This window comes from Apus apus, chromosome 2 (genome assembly GCF_020740795.1).
Source record: "Apus apus isolate bApuApu2 chromosome 2, bApuApu2.pri.cur, whole genome shotgun sequence".
NCBI lineage: Eukaryota > Metazoa > Chordata > Aves > Apodiformes > Apodidae > Apus > Apus apus.
In genome coordinates, this window is record NC_067283.1 from 148,345,146 (window position 1) to 148,367,670 (window position 22,525).

At 40.9% G+C, this 22,525-nt stretch overlaps 1 protein-coding gene across 1 annotated transcript; it reads right to left on the reverse strand.

Moving 5' to 3' along the window:
• Window positions 1–412: 412 nt before the first annotated feature.
• On the reverse strand, window positions 413–21,196 carry HHLA1 (HERV-H LTR-associating 1). The gene is made up of 17 exons (XM_051609679.1): window positions 20,961–21,196; window positions 20,660–20,722; window positions 16,857–16,965; window positions 14,991–15,050; window positions 13,763–13,843; window positions 13,200–13,283; window positions 13,023–13,106; window positions 11,318–11,401; window positions 10,694–10,750; window positions 10,503–10,589; window positions 10,136–10,228; window positions 8,940–9,146; window positions 8,351–8,422; window positions 7,583–7,654; window positions 1,318–1,474; window positions 894–976; window positions 413–669 (listed from the first exon to the last, which is right to left on the reverse strand). The coding sequence occupies exons 2-17, from the start codon at window positions 20,663–20,665 to the stop codon at window positions 626–628; spliced, it is 1,380 nt and encodes a 459-aa protein (XP_051465639.1). The 5' UTR covers window positions 20,666–20,722; window positions 20,961–21,196; the 3' UTR covers window positions 413–625.
• Window positions 21,197–22,525: the final 1,329 nt, after the last annotated feature.

Below are 22,525 nucleotides of genomic sequence, written 5' to 3' on the forward strand. Positions count from 1 at the left end.
GCAATCTCTTTGGTTTTTTCTTTCCTTTTTTTTAGAACTGGCTTTTAGTTCACCAGAGGTGCATATAAGGTAGCAGAGGAATCTTCATGAGCTCACACAAATGTATCACAGAGTGAGAGTACAAGAGGGGTGAACATTTCCTTGGCTGAGCTTAGCACTAGATGAGTTGCTGAAGTAGTGAGACACTTGTGATTTGGAATAATGGATAATCTGCATGTGTTTAACTCCAGGAAAAAATTCTTCTTCTCTTCAGTATTTCAGGTTGCTTTTAAATTATTTTGTATTAGTTCATTTTTATTACTTTGTCACAATTGTAAACAAAACTGGAATAAACTGTTTGTGTTCACTAGCAAACCAGACAAATATTCTTTAAAAAATACAATTTTAAAAGCCTTTCAATGCTTTTATTGCAGTCACATAACCTGTATAAAATATACTGGTTTTTACACATTATTTTTACAGTGCCGCAGAGGAAGACACATTTCTAGATCCGCATCTGGTTAATAGCTTGTCTTCTTACAAATATTTGCAAATAACATGTTGCACCCTGATTTGGACACTGAAATGAAAGAGACAACTAAAACTGCCACCAATCTTCCAATTTGCAGTTGAATTCCCCAGTGCTCTAGACCGATGTGCAGATGTTTTTAAGGCATTTTTGTTTTAATGCTGCAAGAACACAAGAAAACTCTTGTCAGAAGAGGTTATACAAGGAAAATATTTACAAGACACCTAAAGGTTAAATTATTTATTTATTTATTTAAATCCTTTTGAAAAATCACTATCAGATAAAATAGCTATGTGATGAAAGACAGCAAATGCTCTGGATGTCTCAAATATTTGTTATGCCTACGGATAAAGTTTGTAGACATATGAAGAGAAAATATACTTACTGTGGGAGTAAGCAACTCTCTTGACTTTTTCACACACATAATTTGCATTTTTCAAGAACCAGGAATAGTATTCAACGCAGTACCTAAAGGTGCAGTTAAAGTTAGGAGAGTAATAGCTTGTGGTTTCTCATAAGCCCAGCTGTATGCATGTCATGCTTAAAATACTGAATATGGAAATAAAATTATATATTCTGACCTCAATGATGTCATTAAAGATTTGGAAAAATTCAACTGAGCTTTATTCACTTAATTTGAACACTGGAAGCTGGATCAGGTATTGGTTGGTGCACTGGGGACCCATTTGGGTCTCAGCCAGTAGCCACAGCCTCTTGAAAATAAGTCTTGGTGATAGAAAATTGTCATCTAAAAGAGCCCAGTGGTGAATTTTAAGCAGAGAAGGAAAGAAACTAGTGACAGCTTTTACCTCATGGCTTCCTTTCGGGAATATCTTCTCCCACCAACACAGAGGCACAGCTGAAAAAACCTACACAGCTCCATCACACAGGGGTTGATCTTTTGCACTATCAGGGTGACAGGTGGCGAGGTCACACGGGACTCTTGGAGGAATGCCTGAGGACACCCTAGGAAAAACAACAACTGGGGAGTAGTTCATATACTTGTTCCATTGCATTTCTTGCAATGCCTTATCTGGGCTATAAGAAACATGCAGATTAATAAGATCATGTAAGTATCTGAAGCTCAAATCTGCATGAGACAGATAGCTGTAAAGAAAACAACACGCAGCCTGGCAGCTGCTTGAGTGTAGAGTGGACGGTGGGACTTGATGATCTTGAAGGTCTTTTCCAATCTTGATGATGCTTATATGATTCTATGAAATCACAAATATTCTGTTCAATTTCTTATTATTCATCATTACTGGTTAGCTACTTAAAACCATATTGCTTTTATTTGACAAAAATGTAAGGAACAATAGTAAAGATGTAATTTATTTATTGTTACCAGTTTAGGTGGAGATTCAGTTGCCACTGAAGTGTTAATTTTCCACAATGTAGAAGAGCAAGACAAAGAGCAACACTGTACACTGATGGTATTTGGTATTTTCAATATGCATATGTTACTTTAATGAAAAAATTAACTTCCGGTTCCACATGCTTTTCCTATACACACCCTCTAAATATGAATCCTGGGTTAATACGACTGAGCTAATAAACACTCTCACTGTTCTCTCCATTACTTTTTTTAAGCCTTACTAACAAAATAAACATGATCTATGTGGAGGTTATGGCTTTCTCTCTGTCCATCTCTCCATCTGTCTCTGTCTTCCTTCTAGTGACTTGAATAACCAGCTAACTTATAGAATCACAGAATCAGAATCATTAAGGTTGGAAGGGACCTTAAAGATCATCAAGTTCCAACCCCCCTGCCATGAGCAGGGAATCCTACCACTAGATCAGGTTGCACAAAACCTTGTCCAACCTGGCCTTAAAAACCTCCAGGGATGGGGCATCAACAACCTCCCTGGGCAACCCATTCCAGTTCCTCACCACCCTTATAAGGAAGAATTTCTTCCTAATATCTAACCTAAGTCTCCCCTCTCTCAGTTTAAAACCATTACCCCTTGTCCTATCAGTATCTTCTCTGGTGAAAAGCCCCTCCACATCTTTCCTGTAGGCCCCTTTCAAGTTTTGGAAGGTGCTATAAGGTCTCCTTGAAGCCTTCTCTTCTCTAGGCTGAACAGCCTGTCTTCAGGCTGTCTTTGATCATCTTGGTGGCCCTTCTCTGGACCCTCTCCAACGGGTCTATATTCCCAGTTTTTAGGAATGTTTTAAGATCCTCTGGATAAATATCTTTCAACAGGTTTCATAAAAACTGACAAATAGCTGGAGAAGAAAATGTCATTTTTTGCCTGCACTGAGAGGAAGATAGGAATAACTTCTCCATTTTATTATTTGTTTGCTAGGTGACAAATGGTTAAACTGTGTTTTTCTCCTTCGAGTGACCACCATTATTTTATTTGAGCTTAAGAAAAAGCAGAGAGGTTGTGTACCTGGGGATGGAGTCCCTCTTCCCTTCTCTTGAGCCAACTAAAAGGAAAATATCTAGTTTACTCTATTCATTGAATCTTCTGCACTCAGCAGCAAGATGTAAACATTTACACACCAAACATTTCATCCCCAACAGCAGATGCAGCTGTGTCAGAAAATGTGATACAACAGAATAAGAGGTGGCAGCTTATAACAAAATCTTCAATTTCTATGTGTTTTTTCAGTGTCAAATACAATCTCTCTTCTGAATCCCTTTCTGTTATAAAAAAGAGAAAAGAGAGCAAGGTGAAAAGTGGGGAAACTGAGAAAAGGTGAGGAAAAACTGAAGCTGTTTTCAGGACTTTTCATCATATGAAGTGAAAAATCTAACATTTGCCATAGTCTTTTTTTCTCCAAACCTGTCACACCTCACCTTGCACCTTGGCTAACAGGTGTGTCAAAATGGGTCAGAATCCAAGGACTTGCTAGAAAAAAAATTGTGCTATTCATAATATGCTAGAAGGCTATGAGAGCATGGCTAAAATAGGTGTGTAACTACCTCTCCTTTGCATATATAATACCTTGCTCTGAAAAGGTGGTGCTGTGTATGAGGGCACATGTTGGGTGGCTGCAGTGAAGCTGCCTCCCCTGTGAGGTGTCATATCAGACCCTGGGGAGCTGCCGGCACACGCAGCGTGTGTGTACAGCACCCCTTCCAAAGGGATGTCTCACCTACATCACCACTCCAAAAAACAAGAGACATCCCTGCAAACACCACACTGGGACTCTGAAAAGGTAATCAGGGACCAGGTTGTGAGAAACACGTTTTACGTGAAGTGGGTGTTCCCCTCACACGCACCCATCGGGGTGGAAGAGCCTCTGTGTGGCTGTTGACTGGCTTTTTCCATTTGTGTGACTAGCAGCAGGCTTTGGCCTTGTGTAGATAAACTGTTTTACCTGCAGAGCATAATCCCCTTAGACAGTGTAATTGCATTTCCAGGCTCACATGTCTCACATGCTTTATAGCTTTGGGCCGTCTCATGTTATGTGATAGGAGAGGTTACGGAGGTTAAATTTGAACTAATGAAGTTCTGTTGAAATAAGCTTGAGTTGCCTAGTGCTGACAAGGAGTTTAATATAAAATGGCATTCATGGGCAGGAGGAAAATAAGACTCTGCCAACCTGAAAGAGATTGCTACAAAACTATTTATCTTCTGCCAGTGCTCTCCCAAGGCAGTCAGAGTCATGGAGGAGTAATGGGCAATGCCCAAACTCCTGACCTCCTTTGAAAACCTGTCAGGTGTCAAAGGTGCTACACAAATATCAGGAGTAATTAGTCGGGGATGGGCAAAAGGGACCATGAATTCTCTTTATCTTAGCAGCTTTGCATAAATGTCATTAGGCTTTGTACACTTAATAGATTTTTCTACACCTTGTTTTTTTTTCCACTCAACGGCAATTAAAAATTCATTATTTCTTGCTTTAACAAACACTTCTCGTGTTAATAACTGAGCACCAGAGCATGAGGCAATGAGGTTTTAGCTTGAGTTGTCCCTGAAAAGTAATGTTTGAGTTGCTGTGAATAATTAAACCTTGCTAAGGCTGCCCTTCAAAGAATCTCTCTCTCCACTGAAGTGAATGCTCACTATCCTGCCAAGCAGGTGTGAAATGCTTTACTCAAGCCATGTGTTTTGTCAGCAGAAATTCAACTTCATCTAACAGTAAATGAAATAAATGCAATTTCTATTTGGATCCATCTGTGTGGGAAGAAGCAGTCAAGTACAAAGCTGAAAGTTAAATGAGCTGCTTTGGTTTTCATTTTTGACAATCATTTGATTTTAAATTAATACTGCATTTGCATAATAGTATATGCATTTAATGCTCTCATTCTTTTTCAATTAATGTTGTATTTAATTTTATTTGGGTTGGATACTCACATATTGTTGAAATAAAAAAAATCAGTGCTTTATAATAGTGCTTTCTATCTCTTATGTAATAAACTCCTATGGTGGAATATTTTGCAATTTTTAGATTAAATTCAGAAGTTCGTACAGATGTGGATTAAAAAAAATTATATGTATATATATATAAATATTAAAAGTAGCAATTTATTTCAGAACTTTCTTTTCCAAACATTTTCATTCTTAAGAAGTTGAATCAGTCAAAAGAGGCCAGAAACCACAGGAACCACAGCTCCCCGTGCAGAGCTTTGCTCTTGGTCATTTGAAATTACCATGTTACTGTCACAGGCAGGTAAGTGACAAATTCTTGCTGCAGAAAACAGACTATTCCATTATTAACTCAATATCACATCTCTCTGACACTGAGATGAAATTTTGCTGCCAGTGAAAAGTCATGTTAGGGCTACTGTGAGCCGCCCTCCCTGTGAGCTCTCTTATGCACATTTGCCTATTTTATTAGTCGGGATCCACTTCTGTGATTTAAGAAAAGACTTCTTGGAATAATGTCTCAGGCTTCAGAGCACTGTGGTTGTTCTTCTTTTTTTTTGTGATCCCACTGTTAGATTTATTTCCCCTAATGTATAATCAATATAAGCAGGCAGACAGCCTCTGCCATCATGGCTTTTAACAGAGAGGCATTTAGTGACCCTCTGTTTACTGATCTCATTGAAATCCATGTTTCCCAGCCATTTCAAATGGGCTGGTTCCTAGTCCTAAGTTCTCCCAGATCTGTAATGTTCCCCACCAGACAGCAACTGGCACATGAAGAAACTCTGGACTGTGTACACCACGAGTCCAGTCACACACTCCAGTTGGCTGGTTGCTATTTAATCCTCAGTTTGCACTGACCCAAAGCAAGCAAGACTTGCAGAGAACTTTGGTTTAATAAGAATGTTTTGATGGATGACAATTAGCATAGCATATTCCTTTGTTTCCAATCAAGGTAAGAAGACCTAGTTAATCTTAATTCTTCTCTTCACACCATCAAAAGTGTCAAGAAATCAGACTGAATTAATGTGTTATGACATGAGGAAAAACTACTGTGAGGGTGAGAGAGCACTGGAACAGGCTGCCCAGAGAGGCTGTGGAGTCTCCTTCTCTGGAGAATTCCAAGATCCATCTGGATGTGTTTCTGTGCAATCTGCCCTAGGTGTTCCTAGGGATTTCCAAAATTCCCTCCAGCAGTCCTCACCACTCAGCCAGACTCATTCCCTCTCTTTTGTGGTAGCAGCAGAGTCAACTTCAACAGGGCAACCATGACCAGCCTCTTCCCAGAGCATCCCATGAGCTGCTATCTCCATCACAGCTCTCAGCAGTCACACTAGCAGAATGCTGCTCTAAAGCCAGGAAACCCTGGAACTGATCCACCTGCTTATTTGGAAACCTGAGGAACATTTGTTTCCTTTTGGGTTTTGAGCTGAGCACAGTCATTGCCCCAGTTTCATGTCCTACAGGAGTTTTCACACCAACCTCAGTGGCAGATATCAAATTTCTCTTCTCTCCCTAAAATGATTATGCTGCTCTTACCAGCAGATATTCACAATCAGAGTTTGGAAAACACGAATGTAGGTATTGTCTGCATGGCAGAGGAGGCAGACTGGATTTTCCCTCCAAATATGAAAGCAATATGAAATAATATTAATGCTGATGTGCTTTCCATATTAGTATCAATGCTGGAATATACACTCCAATGCACCCCTTGAACTGACTTTCTCAACTGCCAGGTTAATGGGGAGCATGTAACCAGGAACTGTGACATAGGTGCAACTTCAGCTGGACCTTGCCTGCTGCTCAGCTGGCCCAGAGGTTTGGCTTCTGGTGTGAACACTGGGATCAAGGACACCACCAGGCTGGGAGTGGAAGGACCCCAAAGGTAATAAGATGTCTACAGGATGGGGTGCATTTTACCTAGTTTTAAGTGTCCATGATGCTGGTCCCTAGAGCTGAACTAGTCATCTGCAGTCCCCAGGACTTGGATTTATGGCTGGGATTTATTCTCATTGTGCTGCTGAGCTCTGCTCTTGCTTTGCAAATCTGGGTGTTGGTAACCTGGACTCAGACACACACATGCTCAGCATTCTAAGCAGCTGCTTCCAGAGTTTAGACTCCCCTTCTAGCATTGAATTAAGTCCATTTTTTCAAAACATTTAATCTCTGACTAAATACTGACATGTAAATAGAATTTCATTGCCAAGATGAATGTCTGATACTTACAAGTGGAGTGGCACATCACCATGTATTTGCTATGCTGAGCTCTTAAGTTCTAACCCTTTGTTTTAGTGTTTAAAAGAGCTGAGCTTTCCTGAAAACCTGGTTGATACTGATCCTTCTTTATCCTAGAAAGAAGTTTGTAGTATTTTAAATTCAGAGCAATTCTGTAGACTTCATGGGGCATGGATTGACTTAACAGTTTTGTTTCCACAAATATGGAGATTTAAAGCATGATTTGTTCCTCTGGAATAAATGGATGTTATTATTCTCCAGTAACTAATCCATGTTAAAATTGACACACAGAGTACATATGTTAGTTCTATCATCATAGTAGAATTTATGTTTTAAATGTGTGATTGTGTCTGGTTCACAAAAAAAATATGGTAGCAGTCCCTTAAACATTTTGGGTGTTTAACATACACAAGATATCATGTAAATTAGACATGTCTCTTGTTTCGGCACACCAAAATTTGCATATTCACATACTTCCAAGCATACTACTGTTTTTGTTGTATGATGTGCAGCTACTTACTGGTAGCTGAGTAAAGTTTCAGTGTGGCCCCAGGCCTGTAGGGTGGTGTGGACAGCACTGAAGAAGGCAAATCTGAAGGAAAGAAAAGAATATAAGTTACCTTGATATAATGGGGAAAAAAAGCTGAGCTCACAGATAACTAATAAACACTTACATTGTCACTGATGTATAAATATATTCAAAGTCACATTGCTATAGCCAGTTCTGACTACTGTGTCCAATTCTGCAGCCCACAACACAAGAAGGATGTGGAGAGAGAGTCCAGAAGAGGGCCACAAAGATGATCAGAGGGCTAGAGCACCTCTGCTATGAGGACAGGCTGAAAGAGTAGGGGTTGTTCAGCCTGGAGAAGAGAAGGTCTCCAGGGAGACCTCATAGCACCTTCCAGTACCTGAAGGGGCTACAGGTAAGCTGGGGAGGGGCTTTTTAAAAGGATGTGTAGTGAGAGGACAAGGGGTAATGGTTTTAAACTGGAAAAGGTGACATTTAGGTTAGACATTAGGAAGAAATTCTTCAGTGTGAGGGTGGTGAGGCACTGGAATGGGTTACCCAGGGATGCTGTGGATGTCCCCTCTCTGGAAGTGTACAAGGCCAGGTCAGAAAGGCTTTTGAGCAACCTGGTCTAACGGGAGATGTCCCTGCCCATGGAGAGGAGTGGAAACAAGGTGATCTTTAAGGTTCCTTAGAACCCAAACCATTCTCTGATTTCAGGGTTCTATGATGTTACTTTCTATTTCATATCTGTACCAAATGACAGACCAATCTCACCTGCCTCTGTTTGCATCAGTTTCCTGGTTTCTTGAGGAGACACTGTCTGCATCCAAGTTGCAAATATGTCATCTACAGGAACAGAAAGACACATGCTTCATGTAATTCAGGATAACATTTATCTGTCTACCAAGAAGCACTGCTACTTATAAGACAGCTCAGCAGCCAGTCTCTCACCCATTACTCCCACTAGCATATAAAAATGTCAAGATGGAAAAAAGAAGGACAAAAGCTGTACTTTGCTAGACCTTGAAAAGTCTATGGGCTAGGGAAAGGAAGGACTTCAAGAAGGTATGTTTAGTGGAGACCAAGAGAAACAGCTCTTCTCACCTAATTGGGAGTAAAATGTGAGTGAAGACCTTGGTGGCAGAGATGTCTGTGAGGAGCAAAACCTATTTTTTGCCCAAAGGGCAAAATACTAGAGAGGGACCCTTTATTTTAGCATTCTACAATAAAAAAAAAAAAAAAAGAATTGACTCTCCAGTGGCCCAAAGCAGGTCTCCCTGAAGGGCTTCCCAAGCTCAGCCTTAGAGATGTGGTTCCAGCTTTTGGCCAAACCCCAGCAGATAAAGAGGGTGCCAGTTCACACCGTACGCACCGGGGCTGGGCTGCAGGGCTGGCGGTGGGGCCCGGCTCCCCCCAGCAGTTAGAGGGGCTCCAGCTGTCCCTCGTGGTCTGGAAACATCCACATTGGGTGATGGAAACCTCGATCCTTTCACCCCAACTGTCTTTGGCCATGGTGGGAAACTCATGGTGGGGATTTCTGTCCCTTTCAGGGCAAGAGGGATCCTGGTAGCTGGAGAAGCAGGAGAGACAGAGACAGAGGGAGGGCACCAGCAGCTTGCTGCAGAGGCTGGTGCCCCATGCTGGGGGAAGATATTATCTAAAATACACCCAGAAAATCCCATCTATTCCTCAAGTGCTTCCCCTGGTAGGTGAGCAGTCACCTCTCCATTTTAAATATGGCAGCACAGGAAGTACCAATAATGCTTCAAATTTTAATTGGGAACATTTTATTGGGCAAGTTTTTAAAAACACACAAAAAAAATTAAGCTGAAACGTTCCTGCAAAGTGATGGGTTTTTTTCCTTCATGTAAATTATTTTTTATTTTCTAGAAGGAGATGAAAGCTCTTGTCTACACGAAGGGGAACAGGCAGGTACTGGAGCACAGCTCCTGGAATTTGGGAACTGATGACATCTGTGGCAAGAGTGATACTTGGGGGGGTGCAGAGATAATAAAGGTTGGTATGCTGTTGAACAAAATAAAAGAGCTTATAAAAAGACAGCAGACTGGCTGGAGAAAATGTAGACATTTTGTTGCAGATATGAAACTGCAGTAATGAAGAGGTATGAAGTAAAATTCTGAATTTCTCCTTCCTCCTACTGTGCAAAAACAAGTGTGAAGATTGTTTTTTCCATCGTGTAGCCTTGAAGAAAAGCTAAATGAATTGAACCTTACAAAATGTTCAGGTGCTCAAAACTGAATGCCTTTTTTTTTTTTTTTTACTTCTCTACATCCTTAGGGAAGTTAGTTTCTTAATAAAATGCAAAAAAACATGTTTTTTTACAAATGTTTTTTTCTTTTTTAAATTTTTTGTAATTATTTTTTAATTTGCCAGCTATTCAGTGCGTTACTGACCTGAACTGCTGCTGTTAGGACAAAATTTTATCTTACTCTGTGTTTGTTGTTCAGCATCACAGCTCTGTGCAACAAACAGACATGATCACTTAGCAAGGTGTTAATCAAGAAGAATGTAAACTTCCATCTGACAATACTTGCTCACTTTTGAATGTCCACAAGTGTTCTGCTGATGGATCCTCTGTTTTGTTTGAGTCTTCCTGCAATTTCATAAAACTTGAAAAAATGGAATCTACATCTTTGAAGTATGAGAAGGTAAAGTTAGTGTGCTCACCATCCATTGCATATGGTGTGATAAAAATATGTTGCACTTACTTATACTAATATAAAATATTGATCTATTTAATAATAAAATATAACAATATATAAGTATGTATAAGTAATATTAATAATAAAAATAATATTTTAAAATTATTTTTACATTATGAGGATGGAGTATAAATTGCAAACACTACCTTGACATGTTTCTCATTGTTGCTGCTGTTACCCTTTATTCTCCAGGATGTACTTACCCAAATCAGAAGATGTGTTACTGGAAAATGTGTAATTAATAACAGGAGACTTCTCCAGTGTTTCCCAAAAGTCAGACAGATTTCTCCCTGCAAATATAAACACGTACAAATATCCAGAAATTCTTGATTCCAGTGTAAGTTGTCATTTAAAATAGGACAATATCTTGGGGCTGAATGGTTTTGAGGTTTACCTGTCTGCCCTGTCATCACACAGATGTAGATACAATCTGAATCATTGCTCTGACGCACTGAAAGATAAAACAATGTAAACCAGATCATTGTTGCCAGTTTTCATTATATGGTATTATTTTAAACAGTTGAAAACACAAAATGGTCTGTGGCTGCTACCACTGGCCAAATATTTTCCTTCTGATCTGATTTTTGACAAAACCCTTGAACCAACACCAAATCTAAATGCTCATATTTCCAGGGATAATGTTTCCATCTCACTAAAATTCTAAATTATAAGCAGTTTTACATGGAAAAAAAAAAACAAACCTTAGATAATATAGCCCATCATCATTCCTTGGGAAACATAATACCCCAAAATACAAGTATTTAATAATAATATAATAAACTTTCAAACAAAATATAGTTGCTCATGGAAACATATATGTCTCTATATTACATATATACACATGATATATGTATTTTGTTCCCCTGTGGAGACTTTGTTTACAACAAATCCATGCTTTCCAAGAAATATGCTGCTGAATAAGAGAAATAGGCCTTCACTCACATTTCTATGCTTGTTTCCAATGGAAATGTAAATCAGACAAATAAGACAATGATAAATGTTAAAAGGAAATGCAAACCTGAGAGAATAGAAGTGGATTTGAAAATTTCAGTGAGATAACTGGTGGAGTTTCCAATAATATCAACAAGTAAAGCTGTAAAATCTAGATAACAAAACAGAGAATGTTTATGTTTATTTCATCAGAGAAGATAGTGATAGGACAAGGGGGAATGGTTTTAAACTGAGAGAGGGGAGACTTAGGTTAGACATTAGGTAGAAATTCTTCACTGTAAGGCTGGTGAGGAACTGGAAGTGGTTGCCCAAGGAGGTTGTTGATGCCCCATCCCTGGAGGTTTTTAAGGCCAGGTTGGACCAGGTTTTGTGCAACGTGATCTAGTGGTGGGGTTCCCTCCTCATGGCAGGGCGTTTGGAACTTGATGATCTTTAAGGTCCCTTCGAAACGTAATGATTCTATGATTCTATTCTATTCTATGAAAACACATATTCTATCATCTATGTGAAGTAAAAAAACCCAAACTTTCATATGTGATCATATTTTGTATTAATGCTTGTGACAATGCTAAAAATATTTAAAGTTAAAAAGATTTCTGTGGAATGGGAGTGGACTTAGGAAGCCATTGCAATGCCCTGCAGAACTGTATTTCAAATATGACATCCAAAATAGAACCAATATGGCTAAAAGCAAACTTAAATGGAATTTATCTGTTCAAGAGAACAATTTACATAAACACACTACTTAGTCTACTTTAATGTAAAGGAGACCTAAAGGCTGTAGACCTTGCCTGTACTAAATGCATGTCTGTCATGTAGGACCTCCCAGGAGGCAGTTGGTGGTCTCCTTTGGGGTCTACTTCAGACATACCCATGATGTTGTTGTCAGCTCAAAACATAGCTAGTGGTGGTTTGATGTCTCATAGCAGGTTCTAGTTGTAACAGATCAATATTCTCACTTGAGGAGTTACAGACATGAGACCTGTGTTGGGCCCTCATTTTTTACTGCTTGGGAGGATGCTATAATCACCACGATATTCTGGATTTGGGGGAGAAAGATTTAAGTTTCTCCACTAGCCTCTAAAGCAGACCAGGTTGTTATACTATAAGGCTCATGAGATATGTGAGTCCAGAAAAAAACATGAAAGCCATTGTGGCTCATGTGTGGTCTAATTCTGGTCCCTAGCTGCTGAGCTGCTCTCGGTATCTTACAGTAACAAGCCACAAAATCAGAGCACTCAGACCCATCCTGGAATGCTAAATACACTGAGATTAGGGATGTGAATGAGGATTAACCATGAAGGATTTGCCCAACAGCATTTTACATGTCATTAAACAGTCCTGTGGAGACATTAATCCTTGCTTTTCACTACTGTTGGGCTCACTGAAGTTACTGGACTCTCCTGGTGTAGAGTCCTGACATACACAGGAGATGCTAAGGTCATGTATCATATATTGCCAGGTTATCTCTCCTGCACTGCTCTTTGTACCCAGAGGAGGAAAGGAAGGTTTTTCCCCTGGGATCAACCATGCTGGTCACTGGACTGATGGCTCCAGCCCAGCCTGGCTGGCTGGGTGCAGCCAAGTGCAACTGAGTTCATCAGGTCTCCCCAGGGTTCAGAGCAGCCAGTTGTGAGCAATGGCTGTTGTCCTCAGTACAGTGATGTTGCTCGTAAGGATGAACCCTGAAGAATTTGGGCTGCAGCTTTAAGCTCCAAAGGAAGTCATTCAGTTTAAGCACCAGCAATTCCCAGCCTCTCTTTTGTACCCACCTGTCAAGTCATTTGTCACATTGTTCACACAGTAGCAGTAATGCATAGGGAACTTGCCAGGGTCAACATTTTTTATGTTAGATACTGCAGGGAGAGACAGAGACAAATCAGGATCTGGATGCACAGGCTGTGTGAAAGAAAAGGCTCCTGCCCAGAGCGAAGCGCTGAGACACTCACTGTTATAGATGGTGACTGAGACTTTGTGGAAGGCAAACGAGCTGTAAGATGTGACACTCAACAAGGAGAAGAGTTTTTTGGTACCTGCAGAAACACATGCCTGTGGAATTAGCGGTTGCAGCAAATTATGAGAACAGCATGTTTGGACTCTGCTCCTTTCATTTCTAACAGACTCCTGAGGTGCTGATATTATACAGCTGCCTGAAACTCAATCCTCTCTCATTCCCACTGAAGGAAGGATCATTTGTATTAGTTATCTTTTTAATTATTATTTTTTTAAAAAATTTAATTCAACATACACTGGATAATAAAGTGCTTTCTAAAGTCATCCCATAAGTAATTGCATAGGTCTATATATAAACACACACACACACACTCATATTTCTACATTCTTTGGGGCAGGCAGCTATCTGTATTATAAATGCACAAGGGTAACCTGCTCCTAGAATATATTCTGGAGGCAGCCAGGGTGCATTTATGGCTTCTCCTGTGAACAACATTAGCCCTTTATCTCACTGACCAGGCTGGCAGACTGGTCGACCTTCCCAGGACCTGGGCATTACCTCTGAGTGTGGTGTTCAACATGCTGTTCACCAGCTCTGTCAGGTTCAGAGAAGCCAGATCCACCGACTTTGCAGGCAGCTCTGAAAAAAAAAAAAAAAAAAAAAAAAAAAAAAAGGGGGAGGTCTCTGAGCAGCTGGATACATGAGGGCATTACAAAATGGCTGTTAATCTCCTGCTTATATAGGGCAACAACCCTCCAAAATGGGAAAAACAAAATGAGCAGATGAGGTATCAGGGTGCACCCAAAAACCTGTCGTGAGAAAATAAGATAAACAAAAGAAGAGAGAGGAGTCTGAAGAACAGCAAGATCAAACAGGCAGTGCAATGTTAGGTCACAATTTAGGTCAAGCTCTATGTCATCTCTTCCCTTGAACTTGCCCTTGAGCAGGCTGATAGGAAGCTGCAGCTTCCTGACCTGTTGGTGTGCTCTCCTGCTGGGCAAGGGGGTATTTTACTGCCAAAATTGCAGCAGGTCTCTCTGCAGATCATAAACGGAGGAGAAAGAGCCCAGGAAATGTTCCTCCTTCCCCAGTACTACATGGAGCAGGGATGGAACTACCAATTTCATTTGGTTTTAGCTACCTTGATGCATATACTTTTTCCACTGAATAAATTGACTGCCACTTTTTATTTCAGAGATGTTTTCCTTCTGTTGATGTAATTTGTTTTTCCCTAGTCAAAATGTCTGAAGTGGCTCTTTTACTTCCCTCCAACAAAGTCATGAAGATGCAGAGCTCTCTGTGTGTGTGAGTGAGGAGGAAGGTCTGTATGTGTATGACAGAGAGAGAAAAAACAGAGCAGGATGGAAAAAGAAGCACAGAAAGCCAAGATAAGAGCAAAATTGAATTTGGGGAGAGGTATAATTTTCCAATGACATAAACATAATTTTAAACCAATTTTAAACAGCACCCTGGGGCTGGAAGCAGGATGTGTCCACAGTGTAGGAGAGAGAAAGAGGAAAATAGAAGGGAATGGAGAACTGGGAAGAGAGAAAGGGGACAACCCCCCCCCCCAATAAACACACAGTTTTATATTCCTAGAAGAATGGAGGTTATACTGGCCAGGAACCTGGATAAGCCCTATGCAGGGTGAGGAGCCCTTGCTGGTGAGTTGGGGCTCACAGACTCTGCAGGAGAAGGGCCCATCTGCCACCATCTCTGTGTCCAGCACAGTGGCTCCCACTCCCATTAACACCCACACAGGGTCTCCTGATGTGCTGTGTCTCACCTGCAGTAGCCAGCACTGCCAGTTGCTTCTCTTTCTTCTGTTCTCTTCTCAAGCATGAAGCTGTGAAGTGAAGCAAGAGACTGAGAAACAGTTTTCCCTGTTGAGCTACCACACAGCTCTCTGTTGAACTCTCTGCCTGGGTTACTTTGCTGGTCTCATCTCTCTAGTTTGGAAACCCATGGACACTGGCACTACAAAGCCAGCCACTGGGTGTCCACAAGAGCAGCTTGATCAGATGGCTAAGAACAAGGAAGTCCTAAAGGACTTGCCAGATTCTTCAGCTGCCAGCTAAAGAAAGAAAACAGATTAAATATCAGAGCTTTACCACTTCACTCAAGCATCAAAAGACAAAACAAAATAGTTGCAAACTGCTGTAGAGGTCTGCACTAGGCTTGCACACATCATTGTTTGCAAGGTACGTAGTGTAATGAGGTCAAACCTAAACAAAGCTCCCCAGCCTGGCTGCACATTTGCTATTCAGAGCACTAATTCGAATTAGTCCTGTTTGCAAGAGCTGTGCTGTGGGAGTAATGAACTGGAGCAGAGCTCAGGAGATTGGACCTGCTCCCTGGGATTTTCTCAGTGACAAAAAAGGGCAAGGTTCAGAGCGGTGACTTAGATATTGGAGAACAAGTTCAAGTGCAGGAACTTGGTTGCTTAGGCTCCCTACCGGTGGAGAACTGAGTACTTCCAAGGAGTAATCCAGAAGGTTCCCCAAAACATAGAACAACAGAATCATTTAGGTTGGAAAAAACTTTGAAGGTCATTGAGTCCAACAGTTAACCCAGCTCTGGCAAGTCTACCACTAAAACATGTCCCCAACCACCACATCTACATTTGTTTTCAATACCTCCAGGGATGATCGCTCCACCGCTTCCCTGGGCAGCCTGTTCCAATGCCTGACAACCCTTATGGTGAAGAAGGTTTTCCTAATATCCTACCTAAACCTTCCCTGGCACAACTTGAGGCCGTTTTCTCCAATCACTTGCTACTTGGGAGAAGAGACCGACGACCCCCTCTTGCTACTGTGTCCTTTTGGGTAGTTGTAGAGAGCAATAAGGTCTCCCCTCAACCTCCTTTTCTTCAGGATAAACCCCTGTTCCCTCAGACTCTCCACACAGGACTTGTTTTCTAGACCCAACACCATCTTCTTTGCCTTTCATTGCTGAGCCAGTGCTAGCAAATGCTGAAGGCCTCTCTGAAGCTTCTCAGAAGTCCTTTCCTAGTAGCTGATGAGAAAGAGCACTCACTTTAGTGGCAGTGATGTCCTTCTCTGTGTTATAACATAATGGGCAGAGCTCTGACCAGGGAGCAGGGAACCTGGGTTCAGCCTCCTCTTCCCCAAGAGGAAAACTATAGGACTGAAGCAACAGAAAAAAGAGGAGGTGTGACTGCATGATGTGGCTGCTTGTTCCTAAACTGGTGAAGCCAGTGTGCTTCTCCTTATTTGTAGAAAAGTATGTGTCTTGTACAGAAGACAACCCAAGATACATTTCTATCTTTCCACATAAAGAGAAATATCCTATGAACAAGCCATTGTACAAGGTCTGTAAATTGTGGCTTCTCACGTTTCTCGTCAGCTCTCACTTAGTACAAGTTAAATTTGGACCAACAATCTAGGTGTTAAGAACTCTTCTAACCCTTCTCTCTCTTTCCATATAAACCCTTTTGACTCCAGACTCATGGCATGCTACCATCCAATCTGTCCTGCTGCACAGCACCAGCCCTGGAGCTCCAGGCCATCAGCCTTGCTGCCTCAGGGTGAAAGAAACAAGCCTGACGTAAATATGGGAATGGGGCTATAGGAGCAGTTGGGAAAGAGACACTTGTTTTATTGCCTGGAGAGCACCAAATCATTGTCCTTACCTGTGTTGCAAACCAGAAAGAGACACAGAAATCCCAGGCTCATCTTTGCTGGCACATGCCAGCAGAACCACTGCATTGTGGACTCCAACTTCCAGCAGTTTGGACTGCTCTAGGAGAAAGAAACATTGTTTAGGTTGTGTCAAAGTTTTTGGTATTGTGTGATTTTGTCCCATTTTGTTCTGGAATGATGAGACCATGAAAAAAATGTTAATCTTTGGGATGGAAAAAAAGATTGGTGACTTAAATGGCAAAGAATCAGAAATCACACAATCAGTATTTTTATGGATGTGTGTGAGTGAAGAGTTTAGTAAAGTATGTAACTGTGGCTTCGATGGGACTTGGAATGTCATCTACACAGTCCTCTTCTCTGGCAGGATTACCTGTGCCCAAAATGACAATGATAAATCAGATTGCTGAGCCTTTTCTGTTGAAAGAAGGTAAAATGTACTTGTGTTCCACTTCAGGCCAGACATCAGCTGAGCTTCTGTTCTTCAGCAATGTTGCTTGCCTGGTCATCCTTAGTCTTGTATTTCTAAATTATTGTCAGCAGGTTATGTCCTGTGCTGCCTTGCCTAGTTGCCTGGGAGGGATTAAGGATGCTCTGTCTTTCAGACTGAGCTGCTCTCCAGGTTTCAAAGATTCAGAGGTAGTTAGAAAAACAGAAGGAAAGTTCTCACTTCTATACATGCTTCCCCCTGTTTTTGTAATTAACCAGAACATGCCAAATAGCTCTGTAGTTGATTGAAAATGAGGGAGGTTATGAAAATTAGCTAAAAAAAGTCCAATTTTTTTTTCATATCCTCTCACAGTAGCTAATCTTGTGAGTAAGCAGCAAAGCATTATTTTGAAGATAATACTGTTTGGTTAATAAACTACTATAAGCACATTTAAATTTTTTTCTCATATTTAACTCATTAGAAAATAAAAACATTCTGCAAATGGCTAATTTGTACTTAGTTTTAAAGAGACTCCTCCTTATGATGATGAAATGATACCAGGCTTTTCTGTATTTGAAGTGTCTGGTTTTGCTCATCCGATGTGTCAAAAAAGTTAGGTGCCAGTTCTGCTAACTCAAAAAAGGCTCTGAGAAGCTTTTAGGTAGTTCATCCTATTGATTCAGTCCATCTGCCTCATCCTTTTTACTCATCTTCAAGTCTTTATTCTTCCAAGGCTTCTGTACAGCGTGTGCAGGAGAGCAGGGCTGAGCCAGAGAGAAAGCCATGGCCAAATCCTACTCCCCAGATTTCATACTCCATCACTTTTCTGTGAGCTGGACTAACTATGCCTGGACAGAGTCCAGTGTCCTGTGGACCTGTCTAGCATCAAGAAATCCCAGGCTTGGCTCATTGTGCAGCAATATTTGGGATCTGACCAACAATTAAGCCACAGATCACGAATGTATTTCTAGTATGAGAATCTCAGGATGGGTTGGGTGTTTGACTGAGTTCAGCAATGGGGTGATTTGCTGGTTTTTGGTTTTGTTTTGTTGTGTTTTTTTTTTCTAGTTGAACCTCACATGTTTATGGACGACAGACCTCCTCCTGAGCAAGTTCCTCCTGACCCATATGCTGCACACAGGGTGTGATCAGGCTGCACAGCCAGTGCTGTCTTTGACCCATAGGACATCAGTATGAAATATGGCAAAAACAGCACTGCCACCATGTCATCCCTGCAGCATAAGGCTGGTCTTGGCTGGAGGGTCTCTGCTGCAAAAGAGCCCAAACATCTACTCTTTATGAGGAATGTGGTGGCCTCAAGAGTGAGAGACTCAGACCTAGGAGATGGGAGGAGGAGACATCCTCTGACCCACTTTTGGTCTGTCCCTACACACTGATGATCAGTGCTCATGCCAGAGCAGGGAGACTTGATTTCCAGCATATGCTTTGAAGAAGGTGGGCTCTCCTGGGTCACCAGTGAATCACACTTGGACTAACACAGAAACCCTTGGTAACAGAATTTCACAGGCTGATGTGTAAGCACAGCTATTCTATAAAGGTTCACAAGCAAAAGGGTTGATAGCCAACAAATAATTTCCTATCAGTGATTTAAATTCATGACTGATTTATTTAAACTAGCAGGATGAGGAAAATAATCTGACAGAGGACTCAGTGCAGTAGGATAGGGCAAGGGCTAGAGAGAGCATGGTCCCAAGGGGGCAGAAAATAGGCAAGAAGATGGACATATGAAGAATCATATAAACTATAGTATTACCTAGAAATGTTGGACCAGATGATCCTTGAGGTCCCTTCTAACCTGGCATTCTATGATTCTAGGATTCTAACTGTCCTACCAAAAGACCTTAAGACAGATAGAAGAAAAAATGAGCTGTAAAAGCAGAAACAGAATTGAGAATGAGATAAATAGTTATGCTTGGAAACACCCCGTGCACACTGAGAGATGCTTTCTTGCTCACCTGAATTTGGAGCTCCCTGCTGTCGTCCCCCCTAAGCTGCTCCTCCAAAGTAGTCACCACACAATGTTCTCTGCATACACGGCTGGTTTGCAGCAGGAATCCCAAGCAGGCAACACCACCCACATGTAACTGAGGTGTGACTGTACACTACAGACTCCATCAAGCTAAGCAGCTAATGACTGGGACAACATGCAAACAGAACCTGGAAGGATGGATCATAATAGGCCAAAATCCTGCTCTATTTCTAGCGAAGAAATACTAAATAAGGCTGGTGTAAAATGACTGGAAAATCTCCCCTTCATGGAAGGGTTTGTTTTGCCTGAATGCCAGAGTCAGGACTGTGGTGTCCTCTGGACAGTACATGATGCTTATGAAGAAATTGTAGAGGAATCTCAATACCAAGAGTAATGCTCCAGAAAGGACTGCCTCTGCTCCTCAATAGGTACACACTGCTTGTAAGCTGAAGCATTAGCTTTTAGTTGCTTTCCAAAATCTCTTTCCAGCATTAACTCTCTGAACAAATAAGCTGTCTAACTGAATTTCAAAGCCATCTGTGACAAATATCTCTAGAAGTGCTGCCTGAAGCATCCAAGCTCTCAGCAATGTCGATATTAGTAATATGAACTCTTATGATAGTCATAATGTTTGCATTACTCTGGTTACTTGATATCTAACTTTTAACTATCAGGGACAAGTTTTTATTACTTTGCAACTGTATCTCTTTTTCTTTTTTTTTCTTTTTTTTTTTTCCCAGCATACACGACACTACTGCAGTGACTGAAATACATGACCAGATTGCAAATTACATTGTGTTACAGCTCAAAAACACTGAACATTTCCATTTCAAAACATAGTGAGATCCACAGGCACTAAAGGCACAGGTGCCACACAACCATCTCGTAAACTGACTCTCATTGAATATTTTCCTTCCAAACTTTTATCTGGTACTGGCTGCAGATCAAGTCTTTAGTTACAAATTCTCTTTTACCTCTAGTGGATATGATAATCCTCCTCTTGCGTTTCTTTCAAACTGATTTAGATTACTCACATTATTTTTACTTAGAACTGTTGATCCAGAGTTCCCTGAACTGCTGAAGCAGATTTTAATTCAGTTTGGCTTACCCTCATACACTCATTAATACCTCTTAATATTAAATATCTCTCTGTTATTCTAGATTAACAGTAATCTTAAATCAACATATTAATTATTCTTCGCTTGAACTCAATTTAATGTGGCATGAAGTTTGAACTGTTGTCATTTTTCCTGTACAAACAGGGTGCAATCAGATATCAAGTAGGTTTTCTGTGTCTTCATGCTAAACAGAGCAGAACAGAAGTGAAGAGAATAAAGAATTAAAAAAAGAAAGTCCTTGAGCATTAAATTCCTTACCTTCATTCAGTTCCAACATCTAAAGGTCACCTCTCATTTTAGGCACACCATGATACACCAGGTCTATAGAAATATGTGAAAATATGCCCGCATTACAAACACACATTCATTGAACTGCTACAGCTACTTTCTAAGCTCAGATTTATTTGTACAATAATTTAATAAAATGCAATAAACATACACATAATAAAAGTACATTTCATTTGCTACATTAACACCAAGGATTAATAGAAGAGTTGAAATGGTTTCCTCTAGGTACATGTGAAACCACCAAGACCTGGAATGGTGAATATTAACTTACCAGATTTCTCTTGACAAAGATGATTGTCTCCAGAGCGTATATAACACCGGAGGTTATTGCCAGGTCTTGATAATCACTTGTTGAAAGACTTTCAGTAGACAGGCTTGATAATCTTGCTTTAAAATCCTGTGAAAATGGTTATCCTAATCCCAGAAAAATTTACTAGAGGTAACACAAGTGTAAGAACACAAAGTGCCAGTTGAATCCCGCATGGAAAAACTCTGTGGCGGGTCAGGTGAGGATTGGAAACTCCTTTTGGCAGTAATGACTTGAACTGCAGAGCAGAAAGGATTTTTTTTTCCCCTTTTAAAGGGACAGCTCATCTGACTGCAATTAAGCCAATGCCACCTTTGATGGTGAGAGGTTGGCCAGGGTAGGCCCCTTTGCTAAAGCTTTAGCTGCCCTTGCAGAAGCCGTTGAAACAAGAGACAGTGTTGAGATGATGGAGAAGAACCCTGAGATGTATCTTGAATGTAGAAAATCAAAAGGAACAAAATAACAGTTAAAAGAGAAAATCACCTGGCATTGTGGTTACCTGGTGAGGGAGGAGGACAGATGTGGTCACAACAGTGATGTAGGGCAATTTTGTTGCTGCTGAGTGATGTTTAGTACTACCCAAGAGACGGTCACTGTTGGAAGCAGTGGGTGAAATTTTACACTGGTTTTCTTCCATGGACTGAAAGTGATTCCTCTGAAATTGATGAGTTTAGATGCAGCAGTTACAAGCAGACAATCATCATTCAGTAGTTTTATCATAAGCCGCTCAACACCTCAACACCTCAACACTTTGTAGCAATAGAGAGGCCATGTAAAAGGACTCACAGTCTGAGTATGGAAGAAAAAGATCTGCACAAAAGCTCATCAGAGAAGCATTCTGACCCCTGTTAGAAAGGGAGAAGATCAAAAGGAGGCAGCAGGTGAGATGCACAGGATGGCTGCTTATAAACTGTCAGGAGTGATCCCTGGCCTCTCCTCACTTTCCAAGCCTGGCTTGGGAAATGTTGGATCTTCTGTTCAGGAACACTCTGGGATTGTCCTTTCAATGTCATGGTCCTACCAATACTATTGATATTTGGTTTGCAGGGCTCCCCAGCACTACTTGATTTATTATTGTAGATACTGCTTGGGTGATGGGTGTGTCACCAGGCTTGCTTTGTTGTTACTTGCCTTTGTTTAACTGTATGATCCCAGCCTTGCATGTCCACCAGTTAGGGCAGAGAAAGCTGTGACATTACCCAAAGATAGAAGAAACTTATTGCAATGGCTAAAACACTGCAACCTGTCAGTGGGTCAGACATGAGAAAGGGATTTTTCTGGCTTCAGATTTCAGTCATATGTTTTGGAGGTAGCAAAGTAATTAGCAAATTAATTAGTATATTTTGCTTGTACCTTACTTCGAAAGAGTAAAAGCCCTGGTTTCCTGATGAAAATATGTCTATGGGATCTTGTTATGCATGTGGTAGGGCTGTGTCTCTGTTCCAAAATCCTGTTTTCACCAAGAACTTTGGAAATTGAAAGGCAACAGCAGCCCCATTTTACAGAGTTCTAGCTGTTAAAGATGATGC